General features: G+C 41.5%; 4 protein-coding genes across 21 annotated transcripts in view; 2 read left to right on the top strand and 2 right to left on the bottom strand.

Annotated features, from left to right (window-relative positions):
- The first annotated feature begins 111 nt into the window (after positions 1–111).
- LOC135165663 (activin receptor type-1-like) lies at positions 112–4,309 on the top strand. 2 transcript variants are annotated; one of them, XM_064127170.1, is made up of 6 exons: positions 112–415; positions 965–1,140; positions 1,220–1,412; positions 1,698–1,966; positions 2,111–2,751; positions 2,959–4,309. In XM_064127170.1, the coding sequence occupies exons 1-6, from the start codon at positions 355–357 to the stop codon at positions 3,329–3,331; spliced, it is 1,713 nt and encodes a 570-aa protein (XP_063983240.1). In that variant the 5' UTR covers positions 112–354; the 3' UTR covers positions 3,332–4,309. The 2 variants fall into 2 exon arrangements, with proteins under 2 accessions (XP_063983240.1, XP_063983239.1); XM_064127169.1 differs by lacking the exon at positions 112–415 and adding an exon at positions 605–777.
- LOC135165678 (uncharacterized) lies at positions 4,206–5,533 on the bottom strand. 11 transcript variants are annotated; one of them, XM_064127197.1, is made up of 4 exons: positions 5,290–5,431; positions 5,104–5,183; positions 4,993–5,043; positions 4,206–4,812 (listed from the first exon to the last, which is right to left on the bottom strand). In XM_064127197.1, the coding sequence occupies exons 3-4, from the start codon at positions 5,038–5,040 to the stop codon at positions 4,345–4,347; spliced, it is 516 nt and encodes a 171-aa protein (XP_063983267.1). In that variant the 5' UTR covers positions 5,041–5,043; positions 5,104–5,183; positions 5,290–5,431; the 3' UTR covers positions 4,206–4,344. The 11 variants fall into 11 exon arrangements, with proteins under 11 accessions (XP_063983267.1, XP_063983273.1, XP_063983270.1 ...); XM_064127203.1 differs by having other exon boundaries at positions 5,117–5,183; XM_064127200.1 differs by having other exon boundaries at positions 5,104–5,178; positions 5,290–5,429.
- Positions 5,534–5,975: 442 nt separating this feature from the next.
- Positions 5,976–14,557, top strand: LOC135165654 (centrosome-associated protein 350-like). Its single transcript, XM_064127143.1, has 5 exons — positions 5,976–6,117; positions 6,414–9,274; positions 10,090–10,250; positions 10,330–10,496; positions 10,588–14,557. The coding sequence occupies exons 1-5, from the start codon at positions 6,016–6,018 to the stop codon at positions 13,999–14,001; spliced, it is 6,705 nt and encodes a 2,234-aa protein (XP_063983213.1). The 5' UTR covers positions 5,976–6,015; the 3' UTR covers positions 14,002–14,557.
- A 118-nt stretch (positions 14,558–14,675) lies between these two features.
- Positions 14,676–23,102, bottom strand: part of LOC135165664 (ecdysone-induced protein 78C) — a 30,477-nt gene continuing 22,050 nt past the window's right edge. For all 7 annotated transcript variants that reach the window (XM_064127176.1, XM_064127177.1, XM_064127172.1 and 4 more), the window contains 5 exons: positions 21,024–21,165; positions 20,071–20,483; positions 19,526–19,825; positions 18,864–19,251; positions 14,676–18,711 (listed from right to left, as the gene is read on the bottom strand). In XM_064127176.1, the coding sequence (XP_063983246.1) occupies positions 18,868–19,251; positions 19,526–19,825; positions 20,071–20,483; positions 21,024–21,165 (1,239 nt within the window). In that variant the 3' untranslated portion in view covers positions 14,676–18,711; positions 18,864–18,867. The remainder of the gene's footprint in view (positions 18,712–18,863; positions 19,252–19,525; positions 19,826–20,070; positions 20,484–21,023; positions 21,166–23,102) is intronic.

Below are 23,102 nucleotides of genomic sequence, written 5' to 3'. Positions count from 1 at the left end.
AGGCGAGTTTCCATGGACTGCGGCCTTCGCATTTCCCCCTCTTTCGGTTTGTTCCTTTTGCTGTAAGGTGACGCCCTCCCATTGGCCAGTTGGCCGGAGACCCCATCCGACCGGACTCCCTTACATTCGTGCTATTGTGAGTCGAGTCGTGACGCCACGCCACGCCGTCAGTACTGAATAGTCTTTTACAATTGATTTTACTTTGATGAAGTGAATTTTTTTTTAATTACCGGAATAATGTCGATGACGTGGAGTGTTATCGCGAGATAATCAACGATTCTCGGAACGGATTAACCGTGATAATGGTGTGAGAGGAGTGTGTGGTCCATTGTTTTGACGCGAGACAACGCAGAAATGGCGGATGTTGTATTTATAACGCATTTTCTGCTGTTGTTGACATTGAAATTTTGTGCAGGTGAGGGTTTTTTTTTTATGGAAGTTGAGGTTGAATGTGACCAGGGAGGTTAGCGCCTTGTTTGGGGGCTTGCATGGATGAGGGAGGGGAATGTGTTGATCACCTTCACCCGGAGGTTCTGGATTTGTTAAGTGGTTAGGGTGAGGGGGGAGGAAGTAGGATTTTTCGAGATACTGACAATTTTCTGGAAATTAATGCAGGCTTGTGGGAATTATTGAAGGAATATGAGGCTATGGGGATGCCTAGGGTTAATGGAACTTCAACAAATTTGAGTTTTTTTGCTAAATCAATTGTTGACAACTGTTCCATTGAGAAATATGGACAGCCGATACAATTGCTCCTCGGAAAAAGTCAAGAACATTGTCAGTATTTTTTATAGAGAGAAATGTGAGGTCATAGACATGTTAACTAAATCTCAAGTCTATGGAATTTCACATACAATGTCATCCATGAACAATTATGCCTTTTTACACGCATGAATCAGTTGAATGGTTGACAACGAACATCCCTCAAATTTTTTTCAAAAGTCAATAAACAATGGGTTTCCAGCCGAACGCCAGCGAACACCTCTCCTGGAAGACCCTAATGGTCTGGAGAGCGAAGAGCCTTCAGAATCCCTAAACACAAAGCTGATTAACAACATAGGCCGCAGGACCTATTCGTGCTACTCATGCGAAGGAGACGAATGCGGAAGTCTTCGGGATCACTGTCGCGATGCCATTGCGGTAATTACCACAGTCCTTCTATCTCACCACCTTTCATTCCTAATGATTAATGTTGTAATGGTCTCATTGTTGTCGACAGTGCTGGAAGTCCAGGGTTAGGGAGCCAGATGGAAGAGAAAGAGTGAAACGTGGCTGCACGACAAACCCAGATCAAGTTCCATTGATATGCAATAAATTGACGCCTGGCAGTCGCCACGGGGCTCTTTATCACGTTGAGTGCTGCTACAGTGATTACTGCAACGATGGACCCTTTCCAATTCTCGAGCGTCTCGGTAATTGCTTCATTCATTGAAAAACTTATTATCAATTTGAAGAGTATATGCATGAGATAATTTTGCCCCCAAGTTTTCGGAATTATCTTGAAATCTAACCAAGATATGAGAATTTTTGTAAAAATGTTTGTTGTGATACATTTCAAGAGCTATAAAAACGGTTTTGTACAAAATTTCGCTATCTTTGACATATTTGAGATATTCGTCGATAACCGATGGATGGAGGGATTTTATCAATTGAATGATGAATTTTGTGATGTTCAATGTTGTAACCGATGTTTCTAGACCCGGATAAGGAAGATTATGCTGCCAAACTAACCCTCGCCATCCTCGGACCCATTGTGGGACTAGGAGCAGTGGCTGGAGGGGTATTATTTTGTCTATTAGCCAGGAGAACCCGGAGAAAACGTCCATTACCGAAACGTAATCAATTGCTCGTTGATCCTGAAATGGAGCCTTCAATGCTGCATTTTCCATCAGCCTCTCAAAATTCGTCCTCAACTTATCATACTAATGAACTGAGAGCTACTGCTGCTGGTGATAGTACTCTTAGAGTAAGTTCAAAACATAATAAATTCATTTGTCCTTTTGAAGCTATTTTTTCACGGTTGAAATAAAGCTCTATTTGATCCAATTTGCAATGTACAATCAGAATATAGAATCTATATGACGAAAAACCGAAAAATCTCAATTTCCAGGAATACCTTGATGGCAGGAGTTTGACGAGTGGTTCAGGTTCCGGGCTTCCCCTGCTGGTGCAACGAACCCTAGCGAAACAAGTGGCCTTAGTGGAGTGCCTAGGTTCTGGTGGTGGTGGAGGATTCGGTGGGGAAGTATGGAGGGGAATCTGGCATGGAGAGTCAGTGGCAGTGAAGATTTATTTTTCTCGTGACGAGGCAGCCTGGGCTCGTGAAACCGAGGTCTACTCTCAGCTGCTGCCCTCCAGGCACGACAATATCCTAGGATACGTCGGCAGCGACATGACCAGTCGTGCCAGCTGCACCCAGCTATGGCTGGTGACGCATTACCACCCCCTGGGCTCCCTTTACGATCATCTCAATCGATCCCCCCAGCCTCTGACACCTCACCAGACCCTCAATATTTGTCTGGGTATTGCTAATGGTCTTTTATATCTTCACACGGAGATTCATGGAACCAAGGGGAAGCCTGCCATGGCCCATAGGAATCTCAAGTCGAAGACTATTCTTGTCAAGACGAATGGCAGCTGCGTCATCTCTAATTTCGCACTTGCTGTCACTCAGGAACGATTGAGCAATGATCGAGTGGATTTGAAGCAGGGAACCAGGCGCTACATGTGTCCGGAGATATTAGAAAATACGTAAGAATCAAAATATTAATTAATTCAACATACATATATGAGTTCATTGGAATTTAAAAAATAGTCTGCGTGATTTTTTGGAAATATCTCGATAACAAATGGGTTTAGACAAAATTCTCCCGAGTATAATTTGTAGAGAATGAAATTTCTAATAGAAAAGTCTAGGGACATTTTCCTCTGAAATGAAAAAAATGATTTTCTCTACAGATTAAACCCAGAATGCCTCGAGAGCTTCAGATGCGTGGACATCTACTGTCTGGCTCTAATAATGTGGGAGGTCTGTAGACGTTGTGTGAGCAACGGTGTAGCCCTGGATTACGCAGCGCCGTACTCCGAGTGGCTTTCGAGTACAAGTCAAGAGCCATCAATAGAGGAAATGCGTAAGCTAGTGTCTCTGGACCAGAGGAGACCGCCCCTACCAAATCGTTGGTACTCAGACCCAACCTTGGCAGGCATGGGCAAACTGATGCGCGAGTGCTGGCACGGTAAAGCAGCAGCAAGACTGCCAATTCTCCGTGTCAAAAAGACACTGATAAAATTGGCAGCCAACGACACACGAGTACACTTACCTCTTGACTGACCAGAGATTATTAATGATATGAAGAATTGAAAATATTCACGAGTATTTATTGTTAATTCATTGAATTCGTTACTAGGTTTAGACTCATCCGATCCCAATCATTTTAGTTCAATCGAGGTTAAGCTAGTAAAAAAATCACTAATTATTATTTGTTTTCCCTGGATTGAGAGAATACTTGACGCAGATGAGAAATGGATAAAGTACTGGACACTTATTCTAAATTATAATTAATTAATTGTTGAAGTTGATGATGTTCAACTGAAATGAACTGCCTTACGTTTTTGTTCTGCCAAGTATTCTCCTCAGTGTCGATCTGAGAGCCATATTTTGTACGGCCAAGTCAATCATGTAAATTTTTAAGATTGATTAATTATTCAAAATAATAAGGGGGACAATGGGGCAAAATGGAACGATTTTTTTTTATTTCACAGCTTTAAAATGAATAAAAATCTTCGAATTTTACTCTACCGATCCCAAGGTATAATCGATTGATTAACGTTCTATTTTGCTTCACTCTCCTGCTATTCAATTTTCTCAGTCCCACATTTTTTTATGATTCTTTGAGGTATAAAAATTTAACAGACATGTAACTGTATGGCTATACGATGGTTAATCAATCGGCAGGGTTCTCAATGCACTTGTTTAATTTCCGTCATCTTAAATCTCCCATTAATTCCCTCATTACAATCATAACCTTTGTGTACAGGTGCCATTAATCCTCTCAACGATAAAGACCATTAAAAAAATCGAATTCACTGTAGGTCGCGTTACCTAGTAGTTCCCCATGTTCGCTAATTCCCCATGTAAATTAATTTCTCTCCAGAGATACTTTAATTCGAGGTAGACATGAAAACACTTGTAAATATCACATTTGTATTAATAAATAAATTGTTTACTGAGAAATAACTATCGATTGAAAGTAATTAACGAGAGATAATGTACAATACAAAGAAAATACAATTATATATAGAACATTAATTAGCATGACGAATTCATTCACTGACTCCTCAACCTCAATCCTTCTCACCAGTTGTCGTCTGTCGGCGGTATGTCCTCTGCAGTGTCATCAGCTTCTCCAAAATCCCCTTCTCTACGACGTCGTGTCTGATGCAGGTCTCTAGAAAGCTCTTGAAATCATTTTCGTTGCTGATGTGACTGCAGAGGCACAAGAGAAATCCGTAAGTGAATTTCATTGGCTGGAAGGCGAGGGGGTCTGTCCCACAGTAGGGAAACAACCTCTGCAGGGCGATCCAGTCCTGCTTGCCCATGGCGTTACGAATCTCCTGCATCATGAAGAGGTCATGCCAGGGAAACTTCTTGACATTTGGGGGGTAGTTCGGGACCAGGGTCTTCATGACTCGATCGGCTTTGCTATCAGTCTTTCTTTTTTTTGCTTTTACGATCCTCTTCACTGGCTGTCCAGGCCTTCGTAGCTTCGATTTTTCTGGCTGTAGGGATCGCAGAAGGGTGTAAGCCTTGAGCTGCAATCAAGTCATTTGTTTGATCTATTGGTTATTATTCTAATTTTGAGTTTTGTTCTTTTTTACGTCATATCGATCCGCACAGAGAGGAAAAAAGGTTTACACTTGGGACTAGAATCTTGTAGGGCTACTGATTGATTGATGAATAGATCGTACGATATATTTGGATTTCCCACTTACTATGGATTTTTTTGATGTTATCCTCCGTTCGTCAGAAGGTTCTGGCATTTTCTGTGAAATCAAAATCATATTAGCTTCAATTCAATTCATTTCTCCATAAATGATATTCACAAGTCTCTCAAACCCTTCTGCACTCGTATGTAGATAGTCGACAGGTGATTGCTCTTCGCAAAATGAACTAAGTCTCTGTACTGAGTGAGAAATGCCGCGGTAGTTTTTAATTTATTTTAAAAATAAAGAATTAAAAATCGAAAATAGTAAATAGTGACCTCTTTGTCAATGTCAATGTGAACACACCTTTACGACGCGTATCGCGCAGGGTTCGCTCTTAAAAAACGTTACTCCTGATTCCCACCAAAATCTCTCGATTCATTCGCCAGACAATCCATCAACTTCGTCAGTACCTTCCACGCGTGCCGACGTCTCTCCAATTGTTTCCCAAAATTAAAAATCCAAAATTCAAAGAACAAACAGTCAACAATCGTTTATCTTTCACGACACTTTCCAACCATCTTCAACGCACGTCGAGGCAACCTCGGCATTCTAACCAAAGCTACGAATACCCGCCATAACCTCCACGTACACAGCAATAACCTTGGACAAATGACAGTTACGTTTCCCCGCGTTGAGAGCCTTCCGAATGGGCTTAAAAGTCCATCGGATTCGTTGCTCAGGATTGGTGCCCTTGCACCAACCACAGGTTCAATCAGTGGTTGATTGAGTAGAATCAGTGAAACCAGTGTTCGAGCTCGAAGGGTAGAAAATGTGCAAATGATTTTATGCTGATTGATTCAATTGGGGTCCTGTTTTTTGGGGGCTTCGGTGGCATTCTGAGGGATTGAGGCAGTTTTTTTCATTTAATTCTCGCAGTTGTACTTTGACCTGTCATGCAGGATCCCTCGAGGTGATAGTTGTGTGAGTAATTTGGCTACCGATGATACCGCTGGTGATGCCAACGAGGAGAGATAAGATTGAGGGATTTTGATTGTATCGCGAGTGATTATCGAGTGAGACTCATGGGGAATGAGTGATCGACGGAGTCAAGACTGTCTCGAGAACAAGAAGAGGTACCTTTTCTTCGAGGATCCGGAAGTGGTTGTTCAGAGAGCTGAAGACAACGCCACGGTGGGTATTGGGGGTGACTTTTATTATTAGTTTATTAGGGGATAATTTCTTTGGAAAATTGTTTGGGTGTAAGAAGTCTCGAGGTGAGCGTGAATAGGCGAGGTACTTTGGACCTTGAATTATCGGTACTTTCTGGGCGAATGATGGAATTCAGATGAAACGCATCTTATTTTGAAGCTTGAGGAAGTAGATAAAAAGTTACTCGTTGCATATTGCTCCAAAAAATTCATTACAGTCCTCGGCGACCCCACCAAGGCCCCTCAATATCTGAAGCTATTCTGAATCTTGTCTTTTAGACCATCCACCATCACCATCATCCGAAGGAACTCACTAATGCCAACGTGCAAGCCTACCCCTTTACCTTCATCTCTGCAGTAAAACGAAAGCTCTCGGTAGCAGCCCAGAATGACTCGCAGCAGCTGAAAATCCCTCTTGACCCAGTGATCCTGTCTTCAGAGATGGAATTCGTAAAGCCACTGAAGGTCCCAGACCTGAAGATCCTCCCGAAGACTCTAGAGTACTCCCCTCACCGTCAGAAATTCCCTCATTCTCAGAAAGACTCCCCAAAGTCCGAGAAGCCTCCAAAAATGTCCCTGGCTCATCGCAAACTGGACTTCTCAGGCTCTGACTCCTTCACCAACGACGACTTCGAATCTCTGAAGCCCCCAGACATCTCCTTCCCGTCGAAGAAAGCCTATTCCAGGGACTCCTCCCGAGAGAAAGAGAACAGATCGAAAAAAATCCGAAAAGAGGATTCAAGTTTTTCAAAGGGTGAAGATTCTGACGCCTCGAGACGCAGAAACCTCAGGCACATATCCCGAAAGGATCTCGATGAAATTGTTCAGAAGTCGAAGACCGACAGGTTCTCACTGACACCAGACCTGCTAAACCCCAGGAAATCCCAGAAGAAACCTCCGTCATCGAAGAAAGACTCCAGATACCCAGGAAAGTCAAGAGAGAGATCTTCTGAAAGTAGGCTTAGAACGGCTCAGGAATCAATTCCAAAACCTAGAGAGCCTTCGTCTCGAGGTTCAGGCAGTGAGAGCTCCCTGCAGAAGCACCCTGAGGATTCGAAACACCGAGTCTCTTCGAAGGAAGTGAAGAAACTCCTGGAAAGGCCTAAGAGATCTTCTCCGAAGAGCTGCCGACACAGCGACTTGTCCGAGGATCTTGATGCAGAAAAAGTTAAAAGAAGAAAAGAGGGGGAGAAATCCCTGACGGATTCTGGTGAAGTTTTCCTGGACCCCAGGAGGATCTCCTTCAGGGACGACAGCTATCAGCAGGAAGAGTTTGTCAACCTGATGACCCCGGAGGTGACCCTGAATCACAAGCACCGGGTCCGAAAAGAAGGTAGGCAGACGAAGGAGGATGAGGAGGGGAGTGCCCAGGTGGAAGGGAATTCTGGAGATGTCCTCGTACACCCGACTGCTCTGCACATGCAGTTTCAGGCGGAGCTGCATCTGTTTGATTCGTACAATGAGTCCCTGAGACAGGTGATGGATGTGGAGAATAGTCTTTATAATGTCAAGCAGGATAAGGAGCGAGAGGCTAGGAGGTGCCTGTTGGAGGGTGAGCAGAAGGTTGATGAAGTTTCACCTCCAGCCGATGTCCCCGAGGAGCTCCATCGCCCGCATGAGCCTGAAGAACCGAAAAAACCTGCTCGAGAGGTTCAGACACAGACTGTCAACGACATAGCCACCCAGACCGAGGCAGACCCGTCCAAGACGCATCCTGGGATCACGTACAATCGCGGTTCCCTCTGTGACCTGAATATCGACTCCCTGAATGACCTAGAGAAGCTCGAGGTGTCTCTCCCCAGTCAAATTCGTGCCATGTCTGAGATAAGCCTCCACGAGACAACGTCTTCAATTAAAACCGAGACAGGAACAGAGATCAGTATCTCAACCCGAGACGTGACGTGCTCATTCAATAAGTACCTGGACCATGAGATGGCGCAGCTCATAAAGGACGAGAAATTAATGTACGACAAGATCGAAATGCTGTTCAAGTATAGAGAGAAAACGTTGAACGACAGGACCAGGAAGATTGTTAAACTCGAGGAGCAGAAACGGGCGCTGAGGGATACTGGTCAGGACAGCAGGATCAGTTCGGTGAAGAAGAAGCAGAGAGCACTTTTGCTGAAGCTCCAGCAGGAGAAGGAGGAGATGACTCGCCTGAAAGAGCTGCACAAGCTGGCGAGCCAAGAGAGGAAGCTGATGTTGCAGAAGCAGAGGAATATGTTCAATCCCCAAATGTCGACGAAAACATTTCTCACCAAGTTGAAGAGATCTGCTGACTGCCAGTCCCCCAGGAGACTGTCGGGCCCGATGAAGGGGTATGACATCAGGTCGAATAGCTCGGTGAGCTCTCTGGTGGATTCCGATAAGTCCCAGCTAGACAGGTCTCGCCAGAGTATCGAGAAGGGCGATCATGTACCCTCGAAACTGATTCAGGACTCCAGTTATTCGTCCCAAATGGAGTCTCCAAAGAAATATGAAGTGAAGACTCGGAAATTTGAGGAAAAGATGCCCAGAGGGGACGTACTGAGGATGAAGGCACAGCAGCTAGAGATTGATGAAGGATTGGGGAGGAATGTGGGGACGCCTGGGGATGGAGAGGATAAAACAGAGTCGGATACTCTCGTCGAGGATTTATCGAAGAAAAATACTGAGGGGGAGAAGAATTGCAGAAGGGGAAAGGTTGAGGACAAGTCTAGGAAGGTGATGGGCTCCCCGGAGGGCAAGTGCTTTAAGAAGAAAGGGGGCAAGTCTGGGAAGAAGTCTGGATTTGATAATGACGTGGGAAAGTACGTGAAGAAAGCTCGGGAGGACAGCTCTACTGAAGGAGATGGTAAGATCGATCTGGACGACAGTCAGACTTCACTTCAGGCTTTACTGAAGCATTCCAAGGCGGTTAAGGAGAAGAACCACAGATTGATGAAGGATATTGCTGATGAGGACGCCCAGGCTATGAGCGTCGTCAAGGAGGGGGAAGGACATGAGGAAGTGCAGGGCTTGGAGAATATCTCTACCAGATCGCACGTCAGTACATTCACGATCTCTAGGCACAGCTCTGGAGACAGTGAAAAGAGCTATTCCAGGTCTGTGGTGATTCGATCACAGGATCATCGCTTTAAGGGACCCAAGAAACTTGCACAGTGAGTACTGACATTTATTATGATAATAGTTACTCGGTGAGAATTCCGGTTAGAATATTCCGATGAGAAACTGTTCTCATTCAAAATCTTGTCCTTTGAAATACTACCCCTTCAAAATACCTATGCTATGGTTATCTTCTGTTATTGTTTTGTATTTGCTTATTGTAAGATGTTGTTTGTTTGCGTTTTCTTGAGGCTTCACTCTTTGAATATTTTAGGGGGTGAAGTAATTATAATTGTATATAGTAAGGGACACCGTCGAGATATTCTAAGAGCACAATGTCGATAGTGTGCAGTATAGATAATGGATGTGTTGACTGTAATTTACCATCCTCATTTTTGATGAACTGATCGTGTTGTTATTGTCATTGTATTAAAAGTAGTAATGTAATTGTAGTAATAAAATCAAAACTGAATTCACTCGTCACAATAAAGCCCTCACTTGGCGGTATCGACGGAGGGAGGGAAAATAGTGTTACCCACTGGAAAATTTCCCGAGTGCCTAATAATAAACACCCGAAAATGTGGTACCCTGCAAACGACGTTCCGGAATAGTAAAAATAGACCTCTCGATTTAGATCGGTTTTCCCTCCCCTTTTTGCAATTCACCGGCTGATCCAGTGGATCTTCGCCAATGCAGTGTGAAAATCCATATTTATTTTCCATTAAAAAATAAAATACCAGGCATTTTACTTCCTTATTCCCCCAAACACAAGTCGCCAGGACACGAAGCATTATTGCCCTTTATGACAATAATCATATTTTACCTCTGATGGCGATTCGCTTCGTTAACCGACTGAATTGATCTATTTGAGGATTTTAAATGCACGAGAGGCTGCTCTCGCCACCAGAAGAAACTGCGTGGAGGACTGGATCGCTTGGCACGCGAGACTTAAAGCCGAGGAGAGCAGAGTGGCACGGATGGAAGAGGCTGCTTACAAACTCGTCAGTGCAACGACAAATGCCCTCTGCAATGGTAAATTAATCTCCACATAGTACTAATCAGTAGAAATCTGCTGGGAATACTCCATCAGCAATTGATTTATTTCTTTCAGACACGACGATTTCTTCGGACACGAGCGACGTCGAAGGACGAGTGGAACTGCTGGCTGAGAAATTGACTGAGAGGCGAGCAGAGATGGCCAAGTTGAGGAAGGAAGCAAGGAAACAGGCGAAACAGCGATTAAAAGCTTTGGAGGCTAATCTTTTGAATCAAATTAAGGTTTGTCTCATTAGCAACCTTGTTTTCGAATTTTTTTAGTTAATCTCATTTTATTGCAATCTGTTGATCAATTGAATTCCTCCCTCATCAGAAATACGACACAACAATTCACGAGATGCGTAAAAAGCTAGATTCCAAACGCATCCCGTCGAAGGAGAACGGAAAACTAGCAATCGAAGCTAGAAACCTCCTGGACTTCAAGGTACCTGAGATACCTATAAAGCGAATCCAGGAAATCTACCGCAACAGTGACTTACTCCACTCTCGATCAGAATCCGATCTAATAACAGGAACTCGTTCCCAATCGAATTCTCCCCAGGAGCTGGCGAAGCCCCTGAGCAGAAGCATCGAGTCAGTTCTCGAGGATGCCAGGAGCCACTCGCGTAGATCAATGTCAAGAGCATCCCAGTTGAATTCCTCAGAAGAAAGAATCAGTGAATTTTTCGAGGCCGAGAGTCCTCCTAAATCTCGAACATCTTCAAATCTGAAAAAATCATCTCAGGAAATCAAAACAGCCAGTGAAGGCTCAATATTCTCCCACAAGATGGACTTCCTCCAACTGAATAATAAAACCGACCTTGACGAGGACATCAACACTCTGGAGAACGACCTGCGGACCCTCTCGGAGATGATGTCGATGTTCACTAAAAAATCTGAGGAGAGAAAATCATTCCACACTCCAGGATCAGGCAAAAACACGTCCAGGGACATCAGCGAGGATCTGACGAAATCTGAGAACATTGATACGGAGTTGGAGAGCATTCCAGAAGCTCAGAGTCCACATAAACTATCTCCTGAGATGGTAAAAACTTCTGAAGTGTCTCCGTCGACATCGTCAACAATTCCAGAGGGAAAGTCAATCAAATCCTCAGGAAAATGGGATAGTAATGAAAGGAGTGTCAATGATACTGATCCAGTGATCGTCGGGCACCTGAGATCCACTGAAAATAACTTGGAAATCAACGGAGCAGCGCTAGAGAGGAGTATGGAGACACTGCACAAGGAGAACGAAGCCTTGTCTTCAGATTTCACCTCACTGGAAGGCGATATCAAGTCCATTTCCGAGCTCATCTCCAAGATGACGGAAAGTAAGAGCTTTTTAGGGATTCCTGACGATCTCGTTGAAACTCCAGGAGTGGGCACTGCTGGAGATGATGCTGATAAAACCCTTTTTCCGAGGGAAAATTCCGAAACAAAGGTTTCACAATCTTCAGTTCCGGTCGAGTCGTCAGGAAGATTATCAGGGTCATCTATCGGTGAAGAGGTCGATCATGAAGATGGTAATAATAGCTCATTGGTGTCGGAAAAATCGTTACCGGTGAATAATACATCTGAGAGGGATGATTTCAGTCTCGATAAGAGTGACTGGACTATCTCCGATTCCTTCGAGGTACCCAAGGTGTCCTTATTGGAGGACAATGAACGCCAGTCGGGGAGGGATGAGGAAGGGGATGATGAAGTTTCAGAGAGAACATTCGTGCCTGAAACATCATCATATCAGGGGCCTGAGGACTCGGCTTTCCTGCCTGGGTGGGAATCCACGAAAATTCATGGAAAAGACGACTATGATCGTCCAGGGGTGCACACTGATGAGCTCGATGATATTTTGGACATTATTGAGAGGGACAGACAGGCCTCGGAGAGACCCCAAGTGGATTATGAAACTCCTGATGCTTTAAATCTGGAAATGGGAGAGACTGCTACTCCCCCAGGCGATTTATCTCTGAATTTAACGGCAGATGTTGAACCTGTTCTTCAGAAGTTGACCGAGATCCTCATAAATGTTGAGAAGAACATTGCGAGAAGAACAGAGGGAAAAACGACTCCTGAAGATGACGAGACAGCGAAATCGAACGAAAATACTGATTTTAATTACGAGAATCTGAGAGAGACTGATATTGATGAGAAAATGGAGATCAACGAGCATCTGGATGAAGCATTGAATGAGCTGAACCTTGAAGAGGAACTTCCTAAACTTCCGGGATCACTAGAAACCCCAGAAGTTCCCCACAAACCCCCAGAGGATGAAATTCCCCCATCAAAACCTGAGACAACTGCAATGAAAATTCAACAAACTCCTGAAGCGATGGAAAACCCAGAGTATGAGGATATCTCCGAAGAGAGTCTCGAAGTCTCGGAGATTTTAGACAGATCCGATTCGCGAAAGTCCTCCCAGAAATCTTCAAAGTCCTCAAAAATCCCGGACAAATACCAAATAATGGAGAAGCCAGACCATGTTTTGAGAATTCTCGACGAGATCTCCAGAAAATCAGTGAAGGATAGAGAATCGCCATCGAGTCACGTCCACGATGTGGAAATAAACGTCGAGGTCTTCGGAGACATCTCCCCCGCTCGCCTGCCAGGTGTTGTGATCGAGGAAATCGAGAGCCAAAATTCCCTGGAGAGTGAAAAATCGAGGAATACACCTATGATTGAGGAGCCCGAGGACTCAAGGAAAGTCGAGGAAGAGGAGGAGTCCAGCGAGGCTGGTGATACGCCTAGGGAGGTATCAGAGATAGACCGGGACTCTCCCAGAGACCAGAACGAATCCAGACTGGACGTAGAAGCCTTGGACGACGATTTATTATGCACGAACAGTGGTGAGAAGGATTCTGAGGTGGAGTATCTAGGAAACGGTACCTCCACCTCTGAAAAGGACATCAAAGTAATGATTGACAAACTGAGGGCCTCCCTGGAGCAGCCTGGATTGGCTGTAGCTGAGCTGGAGGCCAGAGTACTGAGGATCGAGCAGCTGCAGATTGAGTTAGAGATCGAGAAGATCCAGAAGCTCGAGGCGGTAGAGGAGGTGTCGTTGTACATGCGGGAAATCCCTAACAAACCTCCACCTCCCTATACCCCTCCAGGCGTGGTGAGACTGGCCTCTCCACAAATATCACCAACACTGCCTCCTGCTGTGATTCCCACCAACGTCGACGAGCTGACAGCCTTCACAGAGAAGGCGACAGCTCTCATTTACAATGCCAAGTTTAATGAGGATGAGATAATGTCTCTACAGGCACCCGTGGAGATATTGGAGTCCAGTAAGGACAGCAATGACACCTCGAAGAAGGACAGGAAGATCTATAACACGTTTTTGTTTGATCTCTGCAAGGAGACCATTGCTGAGATCTTTCAGTCAGAGTATGAGAAGCCTGGACCAAGCTGGACCAAGCCCAGTGTCAAGACAAAACCAGCCATGAAGATACCAAAAAATCTCGAGGAACTCACTGAGTATGTTAATAAGGATGTCGCCACTTTATTTGGATTTAAGACAAAGCTGCAGAGGGAAAATATGGTCATGAGGTGGAGCAGGAAGAGGAGGGATAGGGTCGATGAACTACTCGCCAGGGAGGCACAGGCTGAAGAGGACGAGTGGACGAAATTTCATCATGATGAGCTTGATGTTAAGAATGAACTCACTGTTGCTATATTGGATACTCTCATTTTGGAGACAACCAGCATTGTTAAAGCTGCTTACGTCAAGAAGCAGAAGATTATTGTGTAGGTGACGAGGACCCTCGGTCCAAAGTACATTTTAAGTGGTTTAAGGAAATGAAAATGGTAAGTTTAGACTTTCAGAGTCATGCTCAACTATTTTTAAACTGAGAACAATTATCAATTGTCAATTGAAAGACTGAAACATGGGGGCCATTGACAAGTTTTTCAATATCTTATCGATTCTACAGAATTCAACAACGAGATAGTGTACAGAGTTTAGTCGTTTGTTTCTGGTTTTTGTCTTTTTGTACCTGGATTTTTTGCTTCTTGCCAAGCAGATGTGTTTTTTTTTTGTGGGAACCTTGAATTTTACGTTGATAGGTTGTGATGTACATACTATTACAGGTTTCAATACGATTTTTATCGGGAGACTTGGGCTTGTTGATTTATTCAGTGTTTTTGAAGGAAAAAACATTTGTATTGGGACGAATGAGATATCAAGGGTGGTATCGCCATTGAGCTTGAAAGTTACGCCATTAGTTTGAGTATGTAGTGTTAATATTTTATGTACTTAATTACTTTATCATATATTTTATAATAAACTTTGGAAATGAAACTTTGGAGTTTAATTTATTTCAATATTTGTCGAAGTTTCGATTTCATGTCGAGATTTTTTCCTGGAAAAAATCATATTTATTTGTTAGGCGTCACTACCTGAGAATGAAAAGAAATTGTCACTAGTAGAGAAAGAAAATCATTTATTTCAATTCATCAAGTCTTCCAATCCCATATTTATTTCGGCAATGCCATCGTTTCATATGAAAAAACATGTGTCAAGAATGGACGATACAATTATCTTCGTATTTTCTCACAATTCTCTAATGAAGAAAACGGGGAATAATAAACTAAAGTAACCGGACGAATAAGAACAGTGTAAAGAAAAAAATGAGCGTACTGGTAATATTAGATATAAATACATTAAAACTTAATGAATTAGACAAAAAAAGATGTGGATCGCAAGCATATCTCTTCAATCTCTAAAACCACACAACAATGAAAAATAGTTTCGACATAGTTATTTTGATAAAACAAGTCGATGAAAACGTGGGAATATATTATCTCTATGATATACTTAAATAACTATTTCAAATCGCCACAAATATTTTTCCTCTTCCATTCGATATCTAAATTACATCAGCATTTTTTTTGTATTTTATCCAATGAAAAAAAAAACTTCATGAGTTCAACTAATACGGTAATAATTCATTGTACCTATCGGCTAAATTCTAACATCAGTGTTTTAATTCAACACCTCTTAATCGATGAAGAGATGTGTAATCGTTAAAAAGGATAAAGCGAAAAATTTATTTATCTATTATCTCCAGGGGCATGGAATCATCCCCCATTCACTTAAAGTTTTTTTTTATGTCCGAGCGATAAGGATAATTTATCTAAAATTGCCATCGCATCTTCCCATCTAAACCTATTTTTAACATTAATTCATAATTGGCACCAAGTCGTTTTACGATTAAGATTTCCCTCAAATGATAGGTTTTTCTTTCTTTGCGTTATACATGGTAAATGGGCGTTACATATGAGCAGAAGTGAGCGACAGATTACCAAGTTATCCTTTATTTTTGTTCGAGAAAATACCTGCGATTTCCCTCCCCCCGCAATCGATTCGTTTAAGTACGCAAGTCTCTGTGGAGTTGATTTATAAATTATAGAACACGTTTGTGCAGCATTTTTACTCACTAATCACTTGGAATAATCAGGGGAGATTGGGCGAAATGGAACATCTCAAAAGTATTTTAGTTCTGGACGTGTTTCACGGTCAGCAAATTTTCAATTTGACCGAAAAAAAATTATTTATGTTTGAAGGTGTTTGTTTCACCCTTAAGACGATTAAATTTTCAAATAGAAAAATTCCTGAAGGTTAGTTGACCCTTAAAACAATTTGATTCCATTTCCCAAATGCAAATTTTTTCGAGAGTCAAATTAGAGCCATTCGATTCTGTTCTCCTTATATTCCATTTTCCCCCAATCCCCCTAGACGATCTGATGATTCCGTCGATGTTTCGATTGATTACAATCTAAGAGGAGAGAATCCTCACATCAATTTTATTCTTCCTATCCGCTAAGTATTTGCTTCACAATTTTTTGAATGCAACCCGACTGAGATTCATCGATTTATGGCATTGCCCCCAAAAAATTCAAAATCCTATTCTCTCCCCCCGAAAGAAATTCGAGATCCATATCACAAGACAAAAAACGACCCCCCATTTCTAAACAATAATCGTGAATCCCCTCAAGCCCATTAAAATCGAATTTTCAACATGTAACAGGACTCACAATAGTTTCCACATAATGGATGATTGTCGCATAACCACATCTCGCCAAAAAGCCAACACTTCCCCTCTCCCCCGAATAAACCGAAAAATTAACTAATCAGGAAGAGAATGATCCTGAAACCACGATAGATAAAAAAAAGAAGAGAAACAAATCGATGACAGGCAAAAGCTCAAATATCACTCGATAAACCGAATGCACGTATCATAAAATTAATTACGTATCCCATAGAAATCTTCCACATACCCTCACTCGTAACATTGATAATAAATATATAGAAAAAAAATGCTTTGAGTACTCAGTAATAAAAAAAAATTGAAGAAAAACATTTATGTATAACGTAATTAAATGAAAACATTTGTACTTCAGCAGTATAGAGCAGTCATAGTATATCATTTAGTACATAATTATTATTATATATACATTTTAACACTTCTTCCTATTCAGCCCTCGCACCAGTATCTTGAATTGTCTTTGTCGCGTTAAAATAAAAAACAGCATGAATTATCAATGATTGAAAAGGTCTGAGAAGTAGAAAAAATTATGGAAATAGAGGGAAGACTTTGGGCCATAAATTCTCTCCCAAAGGCGCACCAAAGAATCGGGATCTCTTAAGATATCTTTCCGATTTTTTTGACTCGTTTAGTTTTGAGAATTCACGACACAAAATTTTTCCACACATTAGGCGATTTTTTCCACTTGCAAGTTCTCTTTATTTTGGAAATAAAATTTTTGTGCGCATTTTCTGGATTTGGAAAATGATTTTGGCTTTAAATAAATGAGATAGCACCGTTTTCCATTATCATTTGAACCGCAAATTGCTATTCGAGATTTTTAAAATAATTTTTATCGATTTTAAATCACGTGATTGTAAATAATATCCAAGAATTAGAGAAATAATATCCACATGTCGATTCTCCATGCTTCCATAATGTATTAACCTTAATATTAACGAAGTATTTGGCCGTTTCAATGTGATTCTCTCTCTCTCTCTCTCTCCCTCTCTCTCGAGTTTCCGAATGGATAAAACGAATAAATGATCGGTTAGGACTAGAAAATTTTGAAGGGAGCCTATCCCAATGGTTCATCATTGTTCCTTCGCTTCAATCGATATATTTTGTTCTCTATATATTAGTTATATTCAAGTTTTTATCATTTTCTCTCAATATATTAGTAATGTATGATATGTTAATTCACAACTTGATGTGAGCGCTTAAAATTGAAAATTTCCTTAATATCATGAATGTACATATATTCTTCTTTCTTTTATATTTAGAGTGCCTTTATCGCTTAATTAAGTACATCTTAGTTTTTTTGTCGTGAGAATCAAGTGGTCGATATTTTTATTCCAGTTTTAACTTTATTCTTTTGGAAGAAAATTCATGGACCAAAGTCTTCTTCCCATTCCAGTAGTTTTTTCTCCTCTTGAGTTCTTGCAAATTACTTTCATTTAGATCAAATTATTTGAATATTACTCAATGGAAATAATAGAGAAATCTAATTTTTTCAATCAATCAATCCACCACTTGACTCCAGACATCGCAATATTAATTATTCCGAAGAAAAAATTGAAGATTTCCTCGATAAATTGCCCCAAATCATTTGGAATAAACATTTCTAAAATAATGATATGATGATTGTGCAAATTCTGAGCAAATTAATCTTATTATAATTCCAACAATTGTCATTTCAATATAATTCTCTCATGAGCATGGTCAGCTACAATTTAGATTGGAAAACAACACAATAACTCACTTAAGATATGCAATTCCACACTCGTTCGTATTAAAACAATTTTTCCCGACGATAATTTCTTCTCTCCCTCCCCCAGCTACCCCGCCCATGAAATTGGCTAGAGATAAATTCATTTCAATTCATTTTACTAGTCTAGATTCAAGTAATAAAAATAGATTGCAGAGATACTTAGCGCATGCACCTAAGGAGTCACGCCCACGAAGAGATTTTTTAATTCCTCAGATAGGTCTCGACGATTCAACTCGTTTTTTTTTAAATGATTTTAAATATTCTCTAGAATACCTCGCGCTGCTCCTCCAGCGGCTGGTGGGTACTTATTTTTTACCGAGTATATAGGTACTGAACTCCTCAATCTCCTTGATAGATTCATTGAATATTTCCTCTCTACGATTGATCTCCATTTTTTTCATTCGCTGAACGGAGATGATTATTCCGAGTAATGGGATGAGTATTTTCCCTGTCTCGTGCGAATGCTCTCCAGTCAGTTTTGTTCTTCAGATATATCACTTTGTGCGGGCAAGAACTTTTATTATTTAAGGGTTGAACGGATCGTGTTCCAAGTCCGATATGTGTTTACTAGGTTCGCTCGCTCTTCGCGCTGTCCTCTGTGAGGGTTTGTCGTGGATACGGCAGGCGATTCACGGTTCAGGCCTCGTTAAATTCCTCCAAGTATCTGAATGGAGAAAGGCAAAATAACGAGGGGAACTTTTTAGTTTTCAAGTTCGAAATTGTTTTGGAGAATTATTTGGGAGACCGTCAAGTCAGAGAAATGATTTTTGCGGACGTTGGGGTAGTTGAAGAGATTTCAAAAGCCCAATGACTCACCGGTTCATTGCAAGTCCTCCTCGCACTTGGGAATGTCAAAAATCTCAGCGAAGAGAGGTGGTAATTTGAGCTTTGTCCAATTTCTCCTGAACCAGTCGAGTAGATTAGCGTGTGTGGAACCGAGGGCTCGAAGCTCGGGTATCCTCTGGGCAATTCCAATGACCCCGGAACACCCAACAGGAGATATATCAGACGAGTGATTCCTCCCACCCTGGATTCGCAGGGCCTCGAGGAGACGATCCTGAAGCCTCTGCACAGCTTTGACATCGTTCAGTCCAGGTCTCTCACTGAGGAGAACAGCCCCTGAGAAGAGACCCAGCTCTGCATCTGACAACTGGTGGGCATTCAGGGCTGACGTGAATTGCATCAGGGCGGTGACGAAATCCAGCTGTTTAATTTCATAAAAAAATAATCGTCAAAAAAGTGACGATAGTTCCGTATTCAAGGCAGATAGCGAAATGTTTATCATTACATTTTTTGTCGAACTCAATTCGCTCCACAAAAAACATAGGAGAAAAATTTTGCTACCTCTCTTAGATTTCGAGATATTCAGCGAAAACTGGTCAATAGATGAAATTAAATTATCGCGGTGTGCGCCTTCGTTGGCGATTTTTTGTCTCGCCTCATCTCAATCAGAAATTCAACATAAAATGCTGGCTCACCTCGTACATGATTTCAATCTGCTGTTTAGTGATATAAGTACCATCCTCGAAGGTCATTGAACTGTCATTAGTCATCTTGGATATGTGACACAGCCAGACCTCGAAGAAACCAACTTTGATGAGTATGAGTTGGTCGTCTTGGGTCAATTCACAGAAACCAGGTACTCTTTTGGCAAATTCAACGACTCTCTGAACAGAGGGAGTGACGCGAGTGGCAAATTGTTGCCACAGCCAAATCCTCTGGGACTCAACTGCCTCGGCCGTCGATGAAGCTGCCTCCGGGTCTTCCGGGCTCGCAGGCTGCAAATCAATTCGTCATTTTTTCCCTTCTTGTTTTAGTTCTCCTCGAATATTTCTAAATCCAATAGGAATTGCGAAATTTTGGTCATAGGCTTTTGTGTAGATCTTGAAATTGTCTACAAAAACAATTATGACAAGAATTCCGCTATCTCCCACGAATTCCAAGATATTCAGCCATCATTTTTTTTTCTTATCAACTTATTGGGATAAAAAAAATTGTAAAAAAAATTATGATTGAAACTCACTGGCATGATCATTGGCTTTTTGATGAGCCCTCTCGTCGACTCGTCAGTAAAGCCGCAATGTGCATGATGTGCCTGTGACACCTGAAGAATGACATCGTAAACTGCCAATTGTTTGCTATCACTATCGGACTGATCCGCCTCGACAACCGTCGCCGATGGTACCCGGGGTATCACACTCTGCGGCTGATTACTATTAGTACTGCCGTTATTCGTTACATTATTGTTGCTAGCTGTCGTATTATTATTGTTATTAATATTATTATTATTGTTGATATTGTTGTTGTTGACAGCTGAAGATATTTGCTGATTTCCACCCGTAACTGTTGTTGTCGTCGTTGTTGGCGATGTCGTGGCCACTGAATCCTCGGGGCCGCGCTCTCGTGAACGCTTTGGCACACGGCCGTACCGCACAGCTGATCAAAAATTTATTCGTGTTATTTTGAAAACTAATTGCGAATTCAAAATTGATGAATTTATTTTCAAGGAATATCCGGAGAACGAGTGGATTTACAAGAAAATGTCCCAAGAACTGTTTTGTATCCAATAAAATTATCCACAGAAAATCTCACATGACATTTGTTCCTAAAGCCACTAATTAACAGAAAACTGGATATATATATATAGAGAGAGACGAAAAAAATTAACTCGTTTTCACTGATATTTTTTTACACATACGATCGTACAACTCTCTCTCCCGTGTACCCCAGCCAGACGGAAATCAAGACTACCCTCAACTTTGACGTACAATTATGCAGGCAAGTTTCTCTCCGGTTTACTCAACCCCTTTTCAACCGAAAAGCTAGAGGTACCTCAAAAGCCCCCAAAGCATGGTGATGCTTCCGGCGTTTATGCATAAGTACACGTGGCCGCATCAACCCCAGGATTTATCAAGAGAGATAGGGACATAGTGAATTTTTTGTACTTCAGTACAATTGTACACTTGTGATACTCACAGTCACGTGACATGCCAACGGCTAGGCACTTTCTGAATCTGCAGTATTGACAACGATTCCGGTTCATTCTTATCACGAGACACTTGCCGTCCCGCAAACACCTGTACTCTATCTGCTTTTGAATGCTTCGTCGAAAAAAACCCTGGAATTAAAGAGACAAATATATGTTACTATTTAATTTACAATATCTAATGTTTTTGCAGGAAAAAAAAATTTACCTTCCCCCAAAAATAATGCAAATCATCGGAGTGAGAATTTTGTTCACCAGCGAGTAGATGCTATTATTTATTTATAATATCCTGTCGGATGATTCGACGCATCTACCCGGGGATCACCCTCCTCACAGGGGTGATGAAAACAGGGACTGGGGGAGTGGAAAACGGGGTAGAATGGTAATGCATATTTCAAGTTCCTGGCACTCGTCAACAGTCAGATATGTTACGCGCTGGGGAGGGCGGAAAGAGGGTTCTAGTGATATTGGAAAATGTTTTATCACGCCCCCAGGAGAGCTGGAGAAAGAGAGAGGTGGAGGGATGAAAACAGAGACAAACGCATCGGTGCATGAAAGCCTCCCCTCAGGTATTTACATTCCTCTGAGTATTATTATACATTTTATTGAGTTTTTCGGTGATAACAGGGAAGGGAATTCATGTTCCATACAATCTAGCCGATGTAAAGTAATTGGAAAATTTTTGTTTGATGGTTTCATTTTTATTTTGTGGGAATTCATGGTATTTATTTCATGCAATGATGGTTAAAAATTCATTGATATATATATTCAAAAATTCTATAAACATTTTATTGAAATCCTTAAGGGAGATATGGCCATGAAACAGCATTTAATTGTGTAACAAATAGATAATAATAAGAATAGAACAGTGATGATACCACTCAGTACAAGTGGAGATCTTGAACTGACTTGAAAAGGAACATACTATAATAAAATTAAATAAACAATTATACTTGATAAAGGCCAGAGTTATCCACCTGTTTTTACTTTTACAACAGTTTATTTCGGACTTTGGGAGTAATAACGTGGAGTGCGAGTAGTTGGAGAATTAATTTGCTATTCACTTCTTGCTTTTTGTTCAGATAAACAGCGTTTTAGCCAGGATAGTACTGGCGCGCAAGTCCACGGAATATCGATGCATCTGGCGTATATTCCTGGGCTATTTAGTCACCCGCAGCATCAGCCGGTACTCTCCATAACAATTTTCAAAAAAAACTGAATTTTCGTCAGGGATATTGAGGGAAAATGAACGCTTGGATGTTGTTTATCACAAAGAGGGAAATTGAATTTTAGAACGAGATGGATGATTTATGGAGAGGTTCCTCTTCACTCCTAGGTTATTATTTTATTCTGAGGGGGAGCAAAAGGTATCTGATGTATTTTAAGTTATACAAGAGTCGCTTGAATGACGCTGACGATCGGATTTTATAAGGAAGGTGAAATTAATGGTGATTGTGGGAACTCCCAACAGCTCGAATGGTTGAAGTACAGATTGATAGTGTTAAAGTTCAGGTTCAAAGCCCTCCGGTTAATTTTGCATTGATGATATTTAAAAAATTCATTCACTGTCATGGAGTCAATTGTTTAAAGCACTGCTACCTTATAATAATTTTTATATTCCGTCAATTCATTAAAAATTATCGGCCTTATTAGCCAATCAATTAATAAGACTGCAGAACAATCATTCCTCCTTCACCATGAAATTGGCATCGCTCTCACGAGCGAGTCACATGTGCCTCATCCCCCAGCGTACATCCCCAGGTGTTTTCTCGAAGCTAGAATTATCTTTCTTCCCCATCCAAGGGATAAAAATTCTTTTTACGTCTCTTGTTATTTCTTCTCTACCTCCTTCCTTCCTTCCTCCGGCCTCAAACTTTTTTCCATCATTCTCACCGTAAAACCGGAGAAAAATCTCGGAGAAAAGAGTCAACATTATTCTGAAAATCCCTCACGTGTTCTTCCCCTTGTTTAATAACCACAGCATTATGATTAATTTGTCCGAGATATACGAGGGGACAAATTTTTCACTACAGGATAATGTCAGCAGGCTACAACGCACCAGGGACAAT

The sequence above is a fragment of the Diachasmimorpha longicaudata genome, chromosome 8 (assembly GCF_034640455.1).
Source record: "Diachasmimorpha longicaudata isolate KC_UGA_2023 chromosome 8, iyDiaLong2, whole genome shotgun sequence".
NCBI classification, from domain to species: domain Eukaryota; kingdom Metazoa; phylum Arthropoda; class Insecta; order Hymenoptera; family Braconidae; genus Diachasmimorpha; species Diachasmimorpha longicaudata.
This window is presented reverse-complemented; position numbering and strand designations above follow the sequence as displayed.